This window comes from Oncorhynchus keta, chromosome 28 (assembly GCF_023373465.1).
Source record: "Oncorhynchus keta strain PuntledgeMale-10-30-2019 chromosome 28, Oket_V2, whole genome shotgun sequence".
Taxonomy (NCBI): domain Eukaryota; kingdom Metazoa; phylum Chordata; class Actinopteri; order Salmoniformes; family Salmonidae; genus Oncorhynchus; species Oncorhynchus keta.
In genome coordinates this window covers 31,128,038-31,145,772 of record NC_068448.1, presented here as the reverse complement: position 1 = coordinate 31,145,772, position 17,735 = coordinate 31,128,038, and the positions used below count along the sequence as shown (strand labels likewise).

The following is a 17,735-nucleotide window of genomic DNA, read 5'->3' as shown; positions in this document are numbered from 1 at the left end:
TCATGATGACGGAAGTGAGTGCTACGGGGCAGTAGTCGTTTAGCTCAGTTACCTTATCTTTCTTGGGAACAGGGACAATGGTGGCCCTCTTGAAGCATGTGGGAACAGCAGACTGGGATAAGGATTGATTGAATATGTCCGTAAACACACCAGCCAGCTGGTCTGTGCATGCTCTGAGGGCACGGCTGGGGATGCCTTCGGGGCCTGCAGCGTTGCGAGGGTTAACACGTTTAAATGTTTTACTCACGTCGGCTACAGTGAAGGAGAGTCTGCATGTTTTGGTTGCGGGCCGTGTCAGTGGCACTGTATTGTCCTCAAAGCGGGCAAAAAAGTTATTTAGTCTGCCTGGGAGCAAGACATCCTGGTTTGAGACGGGGCTTGTTTTCTTTTTGTAATCCGCGATTGACTGTAGACCCTGCCACAAACCTCTTGTGTCTGAGCCGTTGAATTGTGACTCTACTTTGTCTCTATACTGACACTTAGCTTGTTTGATTGCCTTGCGGAGGGAATAGCTACACTGTTTGTATTCGGTCATGTTTCCGGTCACCTTTCCCTGGTTAAAAGCAGTGGTTCGCGCTTTCAGTTTCACGCGAATGCTGCCATCAATCCACGGTTTCTGGTTTGGAAATGTTTTAATCGTTGCTATGGGAACGACAGGTGGGTAGCTAGCTAGCAAGTTAACATTTGTAAACAAAAAGGCATAACCACCGGATCCGGAAGTTTGAATGTCGTCACTAGCTGCAGAGTGCCTTCTTGCTTGGTAAGCTAGTCTGGTTCCCCAATGGCCCCCTAATGGATATACACTAGACAAGGTGGACTTCCTCTGGGTGGAACGCAACGACGATGTGGACAAAGGTGCCCATGCGAGTCGTTCGACTGAGGAAAGCTTGTAACAACCTTAAGCCTACAGTAATGGCAGCATCAACCTCAATATTACACTTTGACCTTGTGGAATTGTTTGATACACAATGGTTGACAATCGGTGTGTCATCTCCCCAGGAGTCCTGTGTTGTCCTGAGCTCCAGCTGTTGGGCCTTGGGAAAGGACGCTGCTTGTGGGGAGGTAGCCCAGCCCGTCACATCGGTAGCCTGATATTCCCGCTCTCTTTTGCCAACTGAGAATCTCCTCTTCCCCTTTAGGATAACTCCCCAGTGTCAGAGATTGTCATACAATCAAACGTATCAAATTGTCCCCCAGCACCCTGCTAAGGATCTAAAGCCACAGGAAGCGGATTTACCAGTAACGGCACTGCACACAGGTGCCAGGTATGGAGCTTTGCTGTGGCACTTACCAATTAGGCTACCCAAACAAGACTGTTTTGCGCAGTGTTTGTCTTACAGAATAAAGGAAACACTGGCTACTTCCTGACAGTAGCTGAAAAGCTAAAAATAAATCCACATGTAATCTACACTGAGCACAGTAATTTGATTTCTATAGTTAGATTTTTTTCCTAACCAAATGGCAAACTTGTCAGTTTTGCACTGGAGAAAAAGGTCCCTGGGCTTGTGTATCAGTAAGCCCAGTTAATCAGAGCGATGGGGTGGGGAATTCAAAGCAACGCAAAGGAAGGAGCTAACATTTACACATTACCCTGCGACTCATAATGAATATTCTGTTTTGCTTGGCGTTTCACGTAACCTTGTACCTCCCCTGTGGCCGATCCTGGCTGCTTTGTGTCAGTGCTAGTCTACCTCTCCTTACCTTAATGGCAGGAATGAACTATTATCCTAACAAATCCAGTGTCTCTATTTTGCCAACCTTTCCGCTCTTTTGAAGTAGATGTCCAAGTTTCTTCAAAATCCACTAACACTCATAGTGTGGAGGGTTTGATTGAACAGATATAACTGGAACCCTGATCTGCACTGTTGTGTCTTGAATAACAACCTTTGATATTATTGTAGATGATTCGCTTTGCAGTGCTTAGCCTGCCACCCGTATGCTACTTGCATCCTGGCTGTCCTGGCACTCATACAGACATGCCCCCTCATTTCTATTTTTTATTTAACTAAGCAAGTCAGTTAAGAACAAATTCTTATTTCCAAACCTGGACGATGCTGGGCCAATTGTGTGCTGCCCTATGGGACTCCCAATCACGGCTGGTTGAGATACAGCCTGGATTCGAACCAGGGTGTCTGTAGTGACGCCTCTAGAACCGAGATGCATTGCCTTAGACCACTGTGCCACTCGGGAGCTGACTATTGTTTTCCCCGGTGGCAGTTGCATACACAGGTGCTTGGCAGCTCTCCACAGGTGGATCCTGTCCTGTGCCCTGCTCTGAGAATATGACCCGGGTTGTCACCAGGGAGCCGGAGGCAAAGGGAAACCTGAGCTCGACCTTGAGCTTAACTCTCTTGGCTGCTGCTTGGCCAGCACATCTGACCCAGGGGAGAGGGTCACCATTTGAAGGGGCTGCACTGGAATAAAGAAGCCCTGCTGTTGTGTGACTTGTGTGTTAAAGGGATGGAGCTGGTGAGCTTGCTGTAGTGAAGCGCTACTCTGGCCTGCACTTCTGCTGAGGGGCTGTTAAATATTGTATGGAATACTGATAGTGTGGCTTCAAGTTGTTATAAAAAAAAAAAAATCCAAAATCCAGCCCTTCTACTGAATTTTATTTTGATCTTGCTGTATCTGTGGAATGACAGTTCTTCTTTTGAAATGAACTCCATGACAAAGTGGTTGAATGTTAGTCTCTTTCCCCTCATGTGACGCTAATGGTAACCACCCACACACACAGACTTGTTTAAGTTAGCCTGGAGAGCCTCTGTCTTCGTCATCTCCCCCCTGGCCTCCATACATCTTTAATAAAGTAACGTGGCACTGGGCTTCAGCCCATACACTGGGTCCATTTACTTAAGCAGCTATGGTTGACAGACGGAACACCTCAACACTAACGGCAGTTGCCGAGCTATTTCACACACTGGTTTGTTTATTGTCTGTGTATATGCCCATGTTTCTCTTCAAGCCAAGAAGGACCTGTCACATGTATTTTAGGACAAAATCTGATGTCTGTGAAATTAGTTTTGACAGTCTGTAAGGTCTCATTATTTTCTAGGCTAAAATGTGGCCAAAGCAGGTTTTGACGTGAAGGGAGAAGCATTCGACTGTTAAACAGGGTGTGAATGAATGACTCAGTGGTGTCATAATTCTCATGGAGATACTTTTTCCCCCTCACTGTATTTGATCCCCTGCTGATTTTGTACGTTTGTCCACTGACAAAAATGATCAGTCTATAATTTTAATGGTAGGTTTATTTTAACAGTGAGACAGAATAACAACAACAAAAATCCTGAAAAACGCATGTCAAAAATGTTATAAATTGATTTGTATTTTAATGAGGGAAATAAGTATTTGACCCCCTCTCAATCAGAAAGATTTCTGGCTCCCAGGTGTCTTTTATACAGGTAACGTGCTGAGATTAGGAGCACACTCTTTAAGGGAGTGCTCCTTATCTCAGTTTGTAACCTATATAAAAGACACCTGTCCACAGAAGCAAGCAATCAATCAGATTCCAAACTCTCTACCATGGCCAAGACCAAAGAGCTCTCCAAGGATGTCAGGGACAAGATTGTAGTCCTATACAAAGCGAATAAACTCTTAAAAGACCTAGTAATATTTTACATCAATAGCAGTCAATATTAATCGTCACCTTAATTCGGTCTCATCTGAAAGTTGTAAATTCTTGGTTATCTTCACGAACCCTGGCTAACAAGTTGAATCGGCAATACAAAATTGGGTTTAATGATTTATTTACTAAATACCTAACTAATCACACAGAAATACACATAATTAATCATAACTTGATTACAAATGACGTCATAAAGGAAATCGTCCCTAGCGGGCGGAACATATAAGACAGCTTGTTACACAAAAGAAAAGGGTCTGGTTTGAGTGAAAGAGCGGGAAGAGAGTAACAAAGGAAGAAGCTGTGCTATTGTAAATACAGTATCTTATGCATTCTAAATTACTGCCCATTTGGAAAAGGAAAATGCAATAAATATTTACTCTGAGCTGCGCTTCAGTAGGTTGGTGGTAGATGGAAGGCCGTGTTGCCAAACAGAGTCCTTTGTCCTTTGAAGAATGTCTCTGGTGTTCAATTGGATACGTTGTAGTAACGTCAGTGTGTGATAGACGGAATAGTCTTGTCTGTTCCTTCCTAACCTTCGTTTGCAGCTGCTGTTGCTAACTCATCGGCTAGGAGGTATCACTTCTGTAGTGAATAAGAGTTTAAAGTTCATAACATTCGCAACCAAAGCTCACGCGGATGTTGGCTTCGTTCTGTAGTTATTAGCTGATCCATTCTGACATCGGACCTTCGTCCTCACATCCTCGGAACAAGAGGTCATATTGTCGTCATATAGTGGAGCGAGAAGGATGTGTCTGAAAAGTTTTATAACCCATGACTCTTCACAGGGGCGGGCCACTGATTGAGCAGAGCCCTAACCTTACAAAAACCCAATTCTCACATTTTAGAAGCTAAAATCACATTTCATCCCATCACGAATTATTTCATATTCAAACATTTTAAATTGAACAACAATTCCATGTGAATCCGATAACTCTGTGTAGACTTTCCACTTTAGAGTTTGTCATCTTATCATTGATGAGAATGTCTCAAATGACAACCGAACTGACATCATATTCATTAAGTACCACTGCATATGTTCAATTGGTCCGATTACCAGAATATAGTTCATTCCCCCCCCCCCACCTTCTGATATTAACCAAGGGGTTTGCAAATGTAACATCAGTAGGGTAGAGAAAGGAAAAAGGGGCTGAGGTATTTATGACTGTCATAAACCTACCCCCAGGCCAACGTCATGACACCGGTGATGTCTGGTGAGGACCTGCCTTACAACAGGCCTACAAGCCCTCAGTCCAGCCTCTCAAACGCGTATTGCGGACAGTCTGAGCACTGGAGGGATTGTGCGTTCCTGGTGTAACTCGGGCAGTTGTTGTACCGGATGTACCGATCCTGTGCAGGTGTTGTTACACATGGTCTGCCACTGCAAGGACGATCAGCTGTCCGTCCTGTCTCCCTGAGGCGCTGTCTTAGGGGTCTCACAGTACGGACATTGCGATTTATTGCCCTGGCCACATCTGCAGTCCTCATGTCTTCTTGCAGCATGCCTAAGGCATGTTCACGCAGATGAGCAGGGGCCCTGTGCATCTTTATTTTGTGTTTTTCAGAGTCAGTAGAAAGGCCTCTTTAGTGTCCTAAGTTTTCATAACTGTGACCTTAATTGCCTACTGTCTGTAAGCTGTTAGTGTCTTAACGACAGTTTCCTCGCCCCTGCCTGGGCTCAAACCTAAATGTTACATAAATACCTAAATGTTTCAAGCAGACCACCATAGTCCTTGTGCCCAAGAACAACAAGGTAACCTGTCTAAATGACTATCGACCCGTAGCACTCACATCTGTAGCCATAAAATGTTTTGAAAGGCTGGTCATGGCTCACATCAACACCATCATCCCAGACACCCTGGACCCACTCCAATTCGCATACCACCCCAACAAAGCCACAGATGACGCCATTGCACTCAACACAGCCCTTTCACACCTGGACACAAGTAATGCCTAAGTGAGAATGCTGTAAACTAACTACAGCTCAGCGTTCAACACCACAATGCCTGCCAAGTTCATCACTAAGCTAAGGACCCTCGGATTAAACCCCTCCCTCTGCAAATGGATGCTGGACTTCCTGATGGGCTGCCTCCAGATGGTGAGGGTAGGCAACACCACATCCGCCACACGGACCCTCATCACTGGGGCCCCTCAGGGGTGTGTGGTCAGTCCCATCCTGTTCACCCATGACTGCTTGACTCCGCATGACTCCAACACCGTCATTAAGTTTGCAGATGACACAACAGTGCTAGACCTGATCAACAACAATGGCAGTGAGGTGACAGGACAACAACCTCTCACTCAACATCAGCAAGCCAAAGGAGCTGATCGAGGACTACAGGAAACTGAGGGCTGAGTTTCAAGTTCCTAGGCGTCCATGTCACTAATAACCTATCATGGTCCAAACACATCAACAGTCGTGAAAAGGGCACGACAACTCCTTTTCCCCCTCAGGAGGCTGAAAGGCTTTGGCCCTCACATCCTCAAAGTTATACAGTTGCACCATTGAGAGCATCTTGGCTGGTTGCATCACCACTTGATATGGCAACTGCTTGGCATCCGACCGCAAGTCGCTACATAGGATAGTGCGTATGGCCGAGTACATCACTGAGGCCGAGCTCCCTGCCATTCAGGACTTCCATACCAGGTGGTGTCAGAGGAAAGTCCTATAAATTGTCAGACTCCAGCCACCCAAGTCATAGACGGGTCCCTCTGCTACTGCATGGCAAGCGGTACCGGAGCGCCTAGTCTGGGACCAAAAGGCTCATGAACAGCTTCTACCCCCAAACCATAAGACTGCGGAACAGTTCATCAAATGGCTACCTGGGCTATTTGCGTTGACCACCTTTTTGCACTGACATGCTTGCATTGGCTCTATGCACACTCACTGGACACACACTGACACTCCAACACACACACGCATACATATTGAAGCCACGCTTAGACGCACTTTTGAACTCGTACCATACGCTGCTTCTACTGTTTATTTATCCTCATTGTCTAGTCACGTATAACCTCAACGACCTGGTACCCCTGCACATGGACTTGGTACCGGTAATCCTTGTATATAGCCTCCTTATTGTGTTTCTATTTGCAATGGAATAACTTTTTAACTGTCGCTAATGGGGATCCAAATATAAAGTTAATTGAGAGGAAATATTGCTGCCATTTCAGACCATATTAGAAGTCAGACAGATTATCAACCAGTAAAGCCTGCTGTGATGGAGTTTTTTTGTTGTTGTTTATTTTGCACTGGGTCATTAGCCAGGATTTTCCTTGCATGGTGGTGGAACCCTTCAGGGCAAGCTCAGTGGGGGTGAGGGTTAGGGGACCCGGTCCATTGACCGACAGAGCTCAGACTTAAACCTATACTGTCCCCTGCGCTCGTTTGGTACAGTTTCTAATTTTAAGCACAGTTGCAGACTGACAGTGGGCCAGGAGAAGTTCAAATGGGCTCTGATTGCACACTGGGTCCAGTGAATGGAGGTAATTGACCACTAGCAGTGCCAGTGGTCCTGCCCCTCTACCCCACGACTCTGACTCTGTCCCTCCCTTTGGTCTGTCTCCCGCCCAGGCCTGCAGGGCTGAGTGGGGAAATTCTACTTTTTGGTCCACCAGCCACTGTGGCAGGTAGATGGGGAAAAAAAATATACCAGTCACTAGTGAAAAGTGAAACAGTTCTACAACTGAACAACAAAATGCTGAGTGATACGGCTTATTATTATTATTAGTTCAGGGCTCTAACGCTGACATTGTTTTCAAGGAGTACGGAAGTTGATGTTTACAATTATTTAAGTGTTTTAATTATAATAAATGACAAAGTTGAATGAATTAAAGGATTTTGGACTGTTCCATGCTCAGTTAAGCACAATTTACCCCAAAATATTTGAGTCTTTAGCTGTTCCTTTTTAAGTGGCAGGCCATTATCGTGGTAACTGCACTCCGTGTCTATCAGTGATGTCTGTTCTACTAGCGGTCTTTTGAAGCAAATTTCAAACTAATATTGAAAAACAACCTAGCGTGTGACTAGCCAAGTAACACTAGGACAAAGTCACAGTTTTTAGTGACCTATCAGCTCAATTCAACCAACTTCTACATTTGGGCTGTGGATCGAAAATAAATAAATCATGTTCCCGAAAATTGTGACCACCTGCCAATGTGGCCGGTGAAATAGAAATTCTTACCCGCCAATGTCAAAATCTACCCGTATGTGGCGGGTGTTAATAACGCACCCTAGCAGTGTGACCGAGCCATCAGCCCTGTGATTAGGCTGGCAGATTACTGCACTTTAATTGCCCTCTGTCTATATATTGTCTTTGCTTCTCTCTCCTCTAGTTTTTCCCTGTCCCGTCTTTTAACATTTCGGTTCCTCTTCTTAATTTCCCTTTTCCATTAATAGAGGTCCTTTAGAATCTAAATTGTGTGGTTGGGGAATGGGGACAACCAACAGTCTCTTCTCGTGCCTGATGATGATTGGTCACCATGGCAACTGCTCGCAAGGTTTCGTTCTGGTAGATGTTGAAATCTGTTTGAAAAATTGGGTTATCAGTCACCATGATGTATCCCCCAGTAGGAATAACCAGATTTCTCCATCTCTGTATGTAGGTCATTACAGGAAGTGATTGATTGGTGATCCTTAGCTAATGTCTTTAGTCTTATGAATTGTGCTGGGCTGAACGGGAGGGTAAAGGAGAGACATATATACAGTAGGCAGAAGACTGGCTGGGGCATAGATTGGGACTGTCTGGGAAAGGCCTATTACAGCGGCACTGATTGTCTGCACTGGAGTCTCAACTCTGTGTCCCCAACAGTCCTGGCACTGACCCTCTACTGTCTGCTTCTCTCAAACTCTTATTATCAACTCAGCTGACAGACTGTTTTAGTCTCTTCTTATTCTTCCTTTATGAAAATGAGGCTATATTAGATTACAATTGACATGTGAGCAGCATACCCTGTGTTGAAAGACATCATGGACAGGACATTAGTGTATATGACTCATGGTTTGTGATTGACATGTTGGGAAATGTAATTTGTGTGATCTTTCTATGAGAAAGGTCATCTCAGTCGTGTGTGTGTGTGTGCCCTGATTCAGAGGGCGATCTGTGTGAGAGGTCTGTGTTATTCTACCATCACTGACTGACTCATCCAGGGCTCACAGCTTCAGACAGTGTCTCTGTTGCTGTGACTCCAGAGCAATGAAATGTGTATGCCATCACTCACGTTGCCTGAATTGATGCGATAATGATAAATATACAGAACAAAAATATAAACGCAACATGCAACAATTTTAAAATATTTGACTGAGTTATAGTTCATATAAGGAAATCAGTCAATTGAATATTGAATTAGGCCCTAATCTATGAATTTCATAGGCCTTGGAATACAGATATGAATCTGTTGGTCACAGATACCTTACAAAAAAGGTATGGATTAGAAAACCAGTCAGTATCTGGTGTGACCACCATTTTCCTCATGCAGCATGGCATATTTCCTTCACATAGAGTTGATCAGGCTGTTGATTGTGGCCTGTGGAATGTCTGAGTATGCAAGCCATGGACATAGTATCGCTGTGCATTCAAATGGCCATCGATAAAATGCAATCGTGTTGATTGTCTGTAACTTGTGCCTGCCCATACCATAACCCCACCCCCACCATCGGGCACTCTGTTCACAACGTTGACATCGGCCCACCGCTCGCCCAAAGGGGTCCTAAAATTCTAAACCAAATAGCTAAATGTGACCATCCTAAAACAATTCCATATGTTAGCTTAGTACCCACCCCCAAAGGCTTTGACTTTTAGAGGTTAAGTGCAGTCGGATGTAAGGTGGATGATTGTCTTCTCTGTCGATGTAGATTCTCCACCCATGTGACTCGTCATATTCCAGCATGATCCAGAAGCTTGCGAGATCCATCGACTTCACTCTTATTCTTTTATTTTTCTACACGTCTTTTTCTCTCCGCAAGCCGCTGTGGCTATTTACTCTCTTGACCTGTGTTGTCTTAAACTAATTTCTTTGTCTTTGGCTGCCATCCATTCAGAACTGTTCTCCTTCTGAAAAGCGAACCACTTAGCATAGTCTGACAGAGCCATTGAGCTCATTTTAACATGGTGGGAGAAATAATGGATTCTTCAGAGCATCTCCAGTGATCTGTCAGTAGTGTAGGCAGGCTGATTGGCTGTGAGTAGACTGTTTTTATGATTCATTTTTTATCAACCGCCCCTTCCATCCCTCTTCAGTAGCACAAATTATACAGAGTAAGCTAATTTATGGTGCTAGTATACTATATTTTAGAAAATTGCTATTTCAAAAATGTATTTTCTATGTAGTTTGGTTGAAATGACACTACCCCAAGTGGGCACCCGTGGAAAATAATTGGCGTTTTGGTTTCGTATCTCAGCTTCTGTTTGAACGTGCCTATTCCAATTGTTGGGAGGGGCAAAATACTTTTTTTATTTATCTGTTATTTTACCAGGTAAATTGACTGAACACGTTCTCATTTACAGCAACGACCTGGTGAATAGTTACAGGGGAGAGGAGGGGGATTAATGAGCCAATTGTAAACTGGGCATTATTAGGTGACCGTGATGGTTTGAGGGCCAGATTGGGAATTTAGCCAGGACATCGGGATTAACAACCCTACTTTTACGATAAGTGCCATGGGATCTTTAATGACCTCAGAGAGTCAGGACACCTGTTTAACGTCCCATCTGAAAGACTGCACCCTACACAGGGCAGTGTCCCCAATCACTACTCTGGGGCATTGGCATATTTTTTAGACTATAGGAAAGAGTGCCTCCTACTGGCTCTCCAGCACCACTTCCAGCAGCATCTGGTCTCTCATCCAGGGAGTGACCAGGACCAACCCTGCTTAGCTTCAGAAGCAAGCCAGCAGTGGTATGCTGACTTGGATACTCCACATTCTTTTAGCCTCTTTCTGACAAGAACTTCTACAAGCTTTCATACCAAATGTGAGGTGAAAGCCTGGTGGAGTCTATAGTAACCTTAATCTTCTGGGTCAGGGCATCCATCCTCAGCCCCACTACAGATGTCCCCCTGGCTGTGTGCAACTTTAGCTCTGCCACATTGAAGGAAATGTGGGATCCCACCTCCAATCCTTGAAAGCATATTGCCTCATCTCCTCCAATATCCAGTATACTTGGCTGATCTGGTTTTTAGTTGAGATTTGTTATATTTTGCTTTGCCCCTGTCCACTTATAGCTTGCTGTTGACTCAGTACTATGGAAAGAGATTTGAGTGGCAGGCTCTGTTGACTTCTCTGCCCTCTGGTAAGAGCAGCAAAGCTGAAGAGCTCATCAAAGCTCCCATCTAAGCTGCCTTCTATTTTCAGCCTACACTTTCAAATCAGTTGGTTTTCTGTCTGGATAAATGCATTCCAGATTATGTGTGAGAGAGCTTGTGAGAGACTGTGTGACAGAAGCATGCCGGCAGTTATCATCAGGGCAAGTGTTCATCTTGCTCTGGCTCTACACAATGAGTGCTCATCTACCCCACATATAATTGTTCCCCACAATGAAATCTGGGAGGGGACTGTGGATCTGTCTCCGTTCGTATGTTAGTCACACGATATCTACAACAGCACTTGGACGATTTTGACAACTTGGGTGAATGATGCGTCTTGCCTTAGAGATCTGGCATATACAAAAGTACACTGATTGGCGGGAGCTAAAGTAATTATTGTCCAATGTGACTTAGTCATGCACGCATACATTTAACATATGGGTGGTCCTGGGAATGGAACCCACTACCCTGGCATTACAAGCGCCATGTTCTACCAACTGAGTTACAAAGGACCAGTTAATCACATGCTGCATAATTCGTGTTGGACAACATGTTCACTGTTGCCTTGTTAGATTTGGAACTGGAACAGACTTGGCAATGTTCACTAAGAAGACAGAGCAGCACAGAGAGAGAGGCGTGTTCACAAAATCACTGGACATTCATCACAGTAAGGAGGACATCCACTGCTTGTGATCCTGTTTCACCAGATTGTTGTCCCATTCTCTTCTGGCTCATTTCACCACTACTCTACCATTCAGACATTGGTCACACAGTGATGACACGCTGTGTGATATACTCCCCTACTGCGACAGGACAGGGAGATGACGTTGGCTGTCTGAGCACAGCGTTGTATGCAGTTGGCATGTCAATCAGTGTAATTTATTTTCCCTTTCTTAGTGCACCCTCAGTGTGCAATAATATTAGAGATCCTGGTGCACTGTGAGTGTTCAAATGTCTGCCAGTGAATTGCTGAAAATTGCCCTAGTGTTCCATTTAGGGTTTTACATAAGTAGGTTGTAGTACGGCAATTGAATCTCATTCACATTGGAAATAAAATAGAACTGGGTTATACTGACAATATACAGTGGGGAGTTTGATGGGTCTCCTTTTAATACTTATGCTTCCATCAAAGCTCCCTTTCCATGTTATTACTTCATTTATGTTCTCCCTAGTGCTCTCCATCACTCTTTAACAGGATTCTTCCTGCGCTCTTTCACTAATTCCTATTTCTTCAGTTTTCCTCTCACTCTGTGTGTACTAGAACTTCAGAAAGATTCAGTCAACACCACTGGGTCGTTCCACCATCAAAAAGCACAAGACAGAGTATTTTGACACCCACTATATAAATATGTTTCTGTAGTTAGAAACTGGTAAGATTGGCATTCCTGACACATTTTTTGTTTAAATAACATTTTATCGCTGAGAAATTAACCTATTGGCAATTTTAATTCATAGGATTCAGATCATATTCAATAAATACTGTACCCAACATCTGATTTGGACAACTTTTTGCTACAAATGAGTAAGCCATGAACCCCATCCAAAACGGGAAAAAGCCACCCACGGACACCCCATGCAAACTCAGCCCAATCGGTATACAGTATCAGTTTTCTGTTTAACAAATAGTAGAAAGCTGTAATGTATTCCCTGTGAATCTGGTGACTGTCTGTGTCCGTCCGTCCGTATTTAGTCAGCCACCAATTGTGCAAGTTCTCCCACTTAAAAATATGAGAGGCCTGTAATTTCCATCAAAGGTACACTTCAACTATGACAGACAAAATGAGAAAAAAAATCCAGAAAATCACATTGTAGGATTTTTAATGAATTTATTTGCAAATTATGGTGGAAAATGAAGATGCCAATCTTACCTGTTTCTAACTACATAAACTATTTAAATCTGAGATTGTGGGTGTCTTGGCTTGCTGAAATGACATCACTGGAGTCGTTCCATATGTCATCCCTTTTCCTATATTGTCAGTGAACAATGTTTTTAAAGGGCTCCATTATCAAATGTTGGCTGTGTGCCACACTGTGTCCATAGCAACAGAGCCGCTGGTTTCTCCTTTGTTGGAGTTTGCTGTCCTCCTCTTCAGACTTCTTTTGATGATGGAAGGATAGTGGATATCATTTATCGAGTTGAAGTCAGAGAAATAAGTTAGTGGTGGTAGTAGTAGCTTACAACTGCTTCATGTGAAGAAGACTGACACTCCTCTCTGTCTTCCCCAAGTGTGATTGACAGCTGTCAGACCTAAGTTACGATGGATGAGCTCCAGGATGTGCAGCTGACTGAGATCAAGCCCCTGCTCACAAATAAGGTGAGTGGACAGAAAGATCACACAAATGTACATTTTAATCATTTAGCAGATGCTCTTATCCAGAGCGACTTACTTAGTGAGTGCATACATTTTCATACCGGTCCCCCATGTGAATCGAACCCATAACCCTGGCATGGCAAGTGCCATGCTCTACCAAGTGAGAGAGATGCGCGCGCACACACACTTTCCTTAACACTAAAACCCATATACCCCTTTCAGTATGTAAGTACCCGCTAGAGAAAGTTGTCAGCTGTCTTCATTAGCATACGCATCAGATTCATCTACTGTGATCAACCTAAATAAATACCATCGAAAAAAATAATTGATTGAATGTAGTCATGTCTTAAGAATATTTTGTTTATATTGAATAATGATATATATTTAATTTTTTGAAGGACATAAAATGAATGTAAGTATGTTTTATTCCACAAAGAAATAGGCTACTGCAACATGTAGGCCTCGCATTTTTTCGTTTCTCTTACATTAAAAACAGTTTAATACATTTAATTTAATTTGTAGATTCGATTAGTACTTGAGTTACAGTAAGTAATAGTCTTGTTACAGCGAAACGAAGTAGAAACGAAAGAGGTTATAAGCAACGGGAGCAGGTCAAATTATGTCGTTTAGGTAGGCCTTAACACCAACATTTGATAAATAGCCTAGTGCATAAACAATTGTATGCATAAACAATAGTGTTGCATGGTATTCTGAAACTTTTGAACGGTTTGGTACTAGAATTTTTGTTACTTGGTACTTCTGTGCTGCCCATTTCTCCCTTATAGGGTGAGCACTCTGGTCTGCGTGGGCTGCATCACTCATGCTGCACAGAAGTTGACACACTTGCGACACGTAATGTAGAACTGAAACCGTTAGGACATTGTTTTGTGAACAGTAACTAACTGGCTAGAACACTTTACAATGCAAGAAGATAAGCTACTGGTAACTTTTCTTGCTAACTTACAGCTGAAGCTAACCTCAATTCACTACCCCTAGTACCTTGTTTGTGATAATAGGCAAACCATAATGCAAAATATGCAAAATATGCTAATTTCAAAGCTGATTTGCCCCCAACTCTTTATTAAGGGAAGAGGAAGAGCAGTTTGCGCTGCTGCCACAATTCTTACACTATTGTTCTAAATTCAATCACCCTCTTCATCCTCATCATTCAGTTAATTCAATCGTGAAGTCGTGCACAATTATTATTTTCAATCTGGTTTCTGTCACCCATTCATCCATTGACGTCATTCATTCAGTGTGGTGTCGTGACTTTACTGACATTCAATCTTTTAAATTAATCATCTAACAATTAACTCATTAGGGATTTGGGGCACCACGAGCGGTTGTTTAAGGAGTTACCATCTCCCGAATTAAACTCTAAAGGTCTACCTATCACATCCATAAAACAGTCAACGTAAACTTTGTAACATTCTTGGATCTGCAAAAACCCCAGCCTTACTCATGACTCAGTACTACACAAATTGGTTTAATTATTTATTTACTAACTAGCTAAATAATTACACAGGATAACATACACTTAATACATGAGAACAAGGTCCTTGGTGGACTGACACAATTGACACTTATTGTTGATACATTTTAGAACTATTCTCACAGTAATCATATACTTTGCACATGAACCGCTACTTGTTTGGAGTAAGAAATCATGAATGTATTTATGTGTGAATACCGTTCGGCCTTTATCTCTGTCGGAACCAGCCCTCCTTAGGAAGGTTGATGGCCTTTTCAGCGGCATGCTTGTAAGGCTTTGATTGTCCGAAGGGTCCGGACCAGTCTCTTCTACTGTTGTTCACTCTGGAAGATGCTCCTGGCAAGAGCTTGGCTAGCCAGCCGTGTCAATGGTTCCCACTGGGGGATGAGAGTAGCGTAATAAGGTGATTTGAGAAGAGTTGTACAGCAGGATAATTTGAAGAGTAGTAGGATGGCCCCACTTAGTCGCTTTTCTACATATTTGACTTAAGACAGCTAATCAGCCGTACCAGTGATTGTCTGAGAGAGGAGTTTTCTCCACCTTGTGTCGAAAGTCAGATTTTGAACCACTTTACAATTGTAGCTGCAGCCTGGCGATGTTCTGGTCTAGTCTGGGAGGTGAGTTGATTTTCTTCCCCTCATGTTGAGGATCAAAGTTACAACCATTTAAAAAATGTAGGCTACCGCCTCACATTTTTCTGGTCTAATATTAATTTATGTTCCAAACTTTTTTTGCACTCTGGCTGTTCCATCAGTCTGACATGCTCTCTGACCTCACTCGGGGCATGGCTACTTACTGTGCACAGTTTATAGAAGACAAATGCTCTTATTGCTCCTAAAATCACATTCCTCAAAAATAATTTAATGTTTTATATTTCATATACAACGTTAATAAGGATGGAAAGGGAACATACTTTCCAAGGTACAGTATTTCCTTTATAATGACATCACAAAATATAAACCAATATGATATTTGTTTTCTGTAGATCATCTCTGACCATTCCCCACGTTCTTATGTTAGAAATATTGTTCCAGTATTCGCTTTAGAAACTGTTAAGCGTTTCGGTGGAAAGAAAATCTGTTAACAAAGACATTCCTTTGATTAATACTGGAGTGGAAAATAGTCTTCTTTCATTTATGACAGGCTGTGAGCTGTCAACCCCCACCAGCTCGCTCCCTCCCATCTTCTGTGGGTGAGAGAGGTTTGGTTACGGTCAACCATTGTCAAGCTGATCTGACCCATTGGCTCCTCACAGGACAGTCATGACAGGACACATTAACGCCTGGGTACCAACGCCTTACGCGGCATTTGTCTTGACCCCTCAAGGTAGTAATAGGTGTGTGGGGGGGAACTGGTAAATAACCTCAATACTTTTCTGCTTGTGATTTTAAACAATTCTGACAACTTAAGCAATGTAAAATACAAATATTTAGGTAAAGTAAGGGAAGGAGCAGAGTGGCCTTTGGTGGTTCTAGTGTTAACTATCACTTTCACACTCCTTTACACCCACATAGGTTCACTAGCCTCGCTTGATCATTTAGCCATTGCAAGAACTACATCTAAACAGAGGGTCCATGCACTGCTCTGTCAATCTCCACATCTACATGTTATCAGTCTGCTGACATAGCCCATACTGCTGCTGCGCTGGTAACCTTTGGAAACCAGGCTGGAGGAGATGATATGAGAGGCTGAGCCAAAGTGTAATGATATTGGATTTACATTTGCTCAAGGGCACATCGACCGAGTTTTCGTCGGCTCGGGGATTCGAACCAGCAAACTTTTTGGTTAATGGCCCAACGCTCTTAACCGCTAGGCTACCTGCCGCACTAGAAGTAATGGTAGATTAGATGAGACTGTATTGGTAGTTAGCAGGTACTTGGAGCTGATAAAAGATTGACATTGTCAGAAAGAGGGCTTGCATAGTGGGCTATATTTGATCTCACAGTGAATCAACCATAAGTTTTAAAACAGCATCTCACTTTGCTTACTACACTATGGTGGGTGGCTGAGGCACTTGAACCACTCTGCAAGCTTAAACCCCTTGACCCTGCCTTGTTAGATATGGCCTGACTAACTGTAGTGGGGAATGTGACCGTGAGTGAGAGCATGTTTGTTCTGACTGTGTAAGGGTCTGCAGTAATGATCCTGTATTAGCTCTGCGACATCTGCTCAGTGTCTCCACTCTCCTCTCCAGCAGTACATCACTGTTAATGATGAGGGTGGGTGGAGGGCTCAGTATGAGGACAGTAATGACACAAACAACACAGGGTGAAACACACACACACACAGCGAGAGAGGCAGGACCTGGCATCAGCCACTAGAGGTAATCTACTCCACACAGTGATCTGAGACGGCTCGTGGTCCCCTCAGCCTCCTAGTGAAGGCTGTGGCTCTACAGGCTCTTCAGAAGGCCTTGGAGCAGAATGGAGTACTGAGGGATAACGAATGAGGAGAGAAGAGGAGCTTTTTACCCTCATGTGCTTACTCGGCTCTCTTTTTCTCACTCTCTAGATTAGAAGGTTAAGAGATCTGGCACTCGTTTATGACTTAAACTCATCAACAAATTTTCTTCTCTCTGCAGAATGGGCGGAACTTCCAGGACTTTGACTGTCAGGTGAGTCAAACATCTCTTAGATGTATGAAATGTGCCTAACATATCATGGAATGGCTGAGCACATTTGGGTCCAGGCCAAATCAGACTGCTCTCTCTGGATCTAGGGCCTATTGGCCAGGAGTGTGTTGTCTACGTTAGGCTGGTCAGTCTGTGAGATTGTTGCAGCTTTGATGCTGTGCTAATTACTCTTGAGTCTTTGGAGAAAGCAAAGTTGTTGTTTTGTGGTTTCTGGGTGGCAATCTGACCAACACCATCATGGTAAGTGATAATGGCTGTGTTTTCAAAGGCAGCCTAATTCTGATCTTTTTTCACAATTGAAAATATCAGAATTGCGCTGCCTGTGTAAACACAGCTATTGTAATGTGCATCTATCTGGCTGATAGTTAGCTTTGT

The 17,735-nt window shown here is 43.4% G+C and overlaps 1 protein-coding gene across 4 annotated transcripts in view; it reads left to right on the top strand.

The window, feature by feature from the left end:
* Positions 1 to 17,735, top strand: part of LOC118375215 (protein NDRG3-like) — a 66,064-nt gene that overhangs the window by 8,254 nt on the left and 40,075 nt on the right. For all 4 annotated transcript variants that reach the window (XM_035761731.2, XM_035761728.2, XM_052482743.1 and 1 more), the window contains exons 2-3: positions 13,152 to 13,239; positions 17,310 to 17,342. In XM_035761731.2, the coding sequence (XP_035617624.1) occupies positions 13,183 to 13,239; positions 17,310 to 17,342 (90 nt within the window). In that variant the 5' untranslated portion in view covers positions 13,152 to 13,182. The remainder of the gene's footprint in view (positions 1 to 13,151; positions 13,240 to 17,309; positions 17,343 to 17,735) is intronic.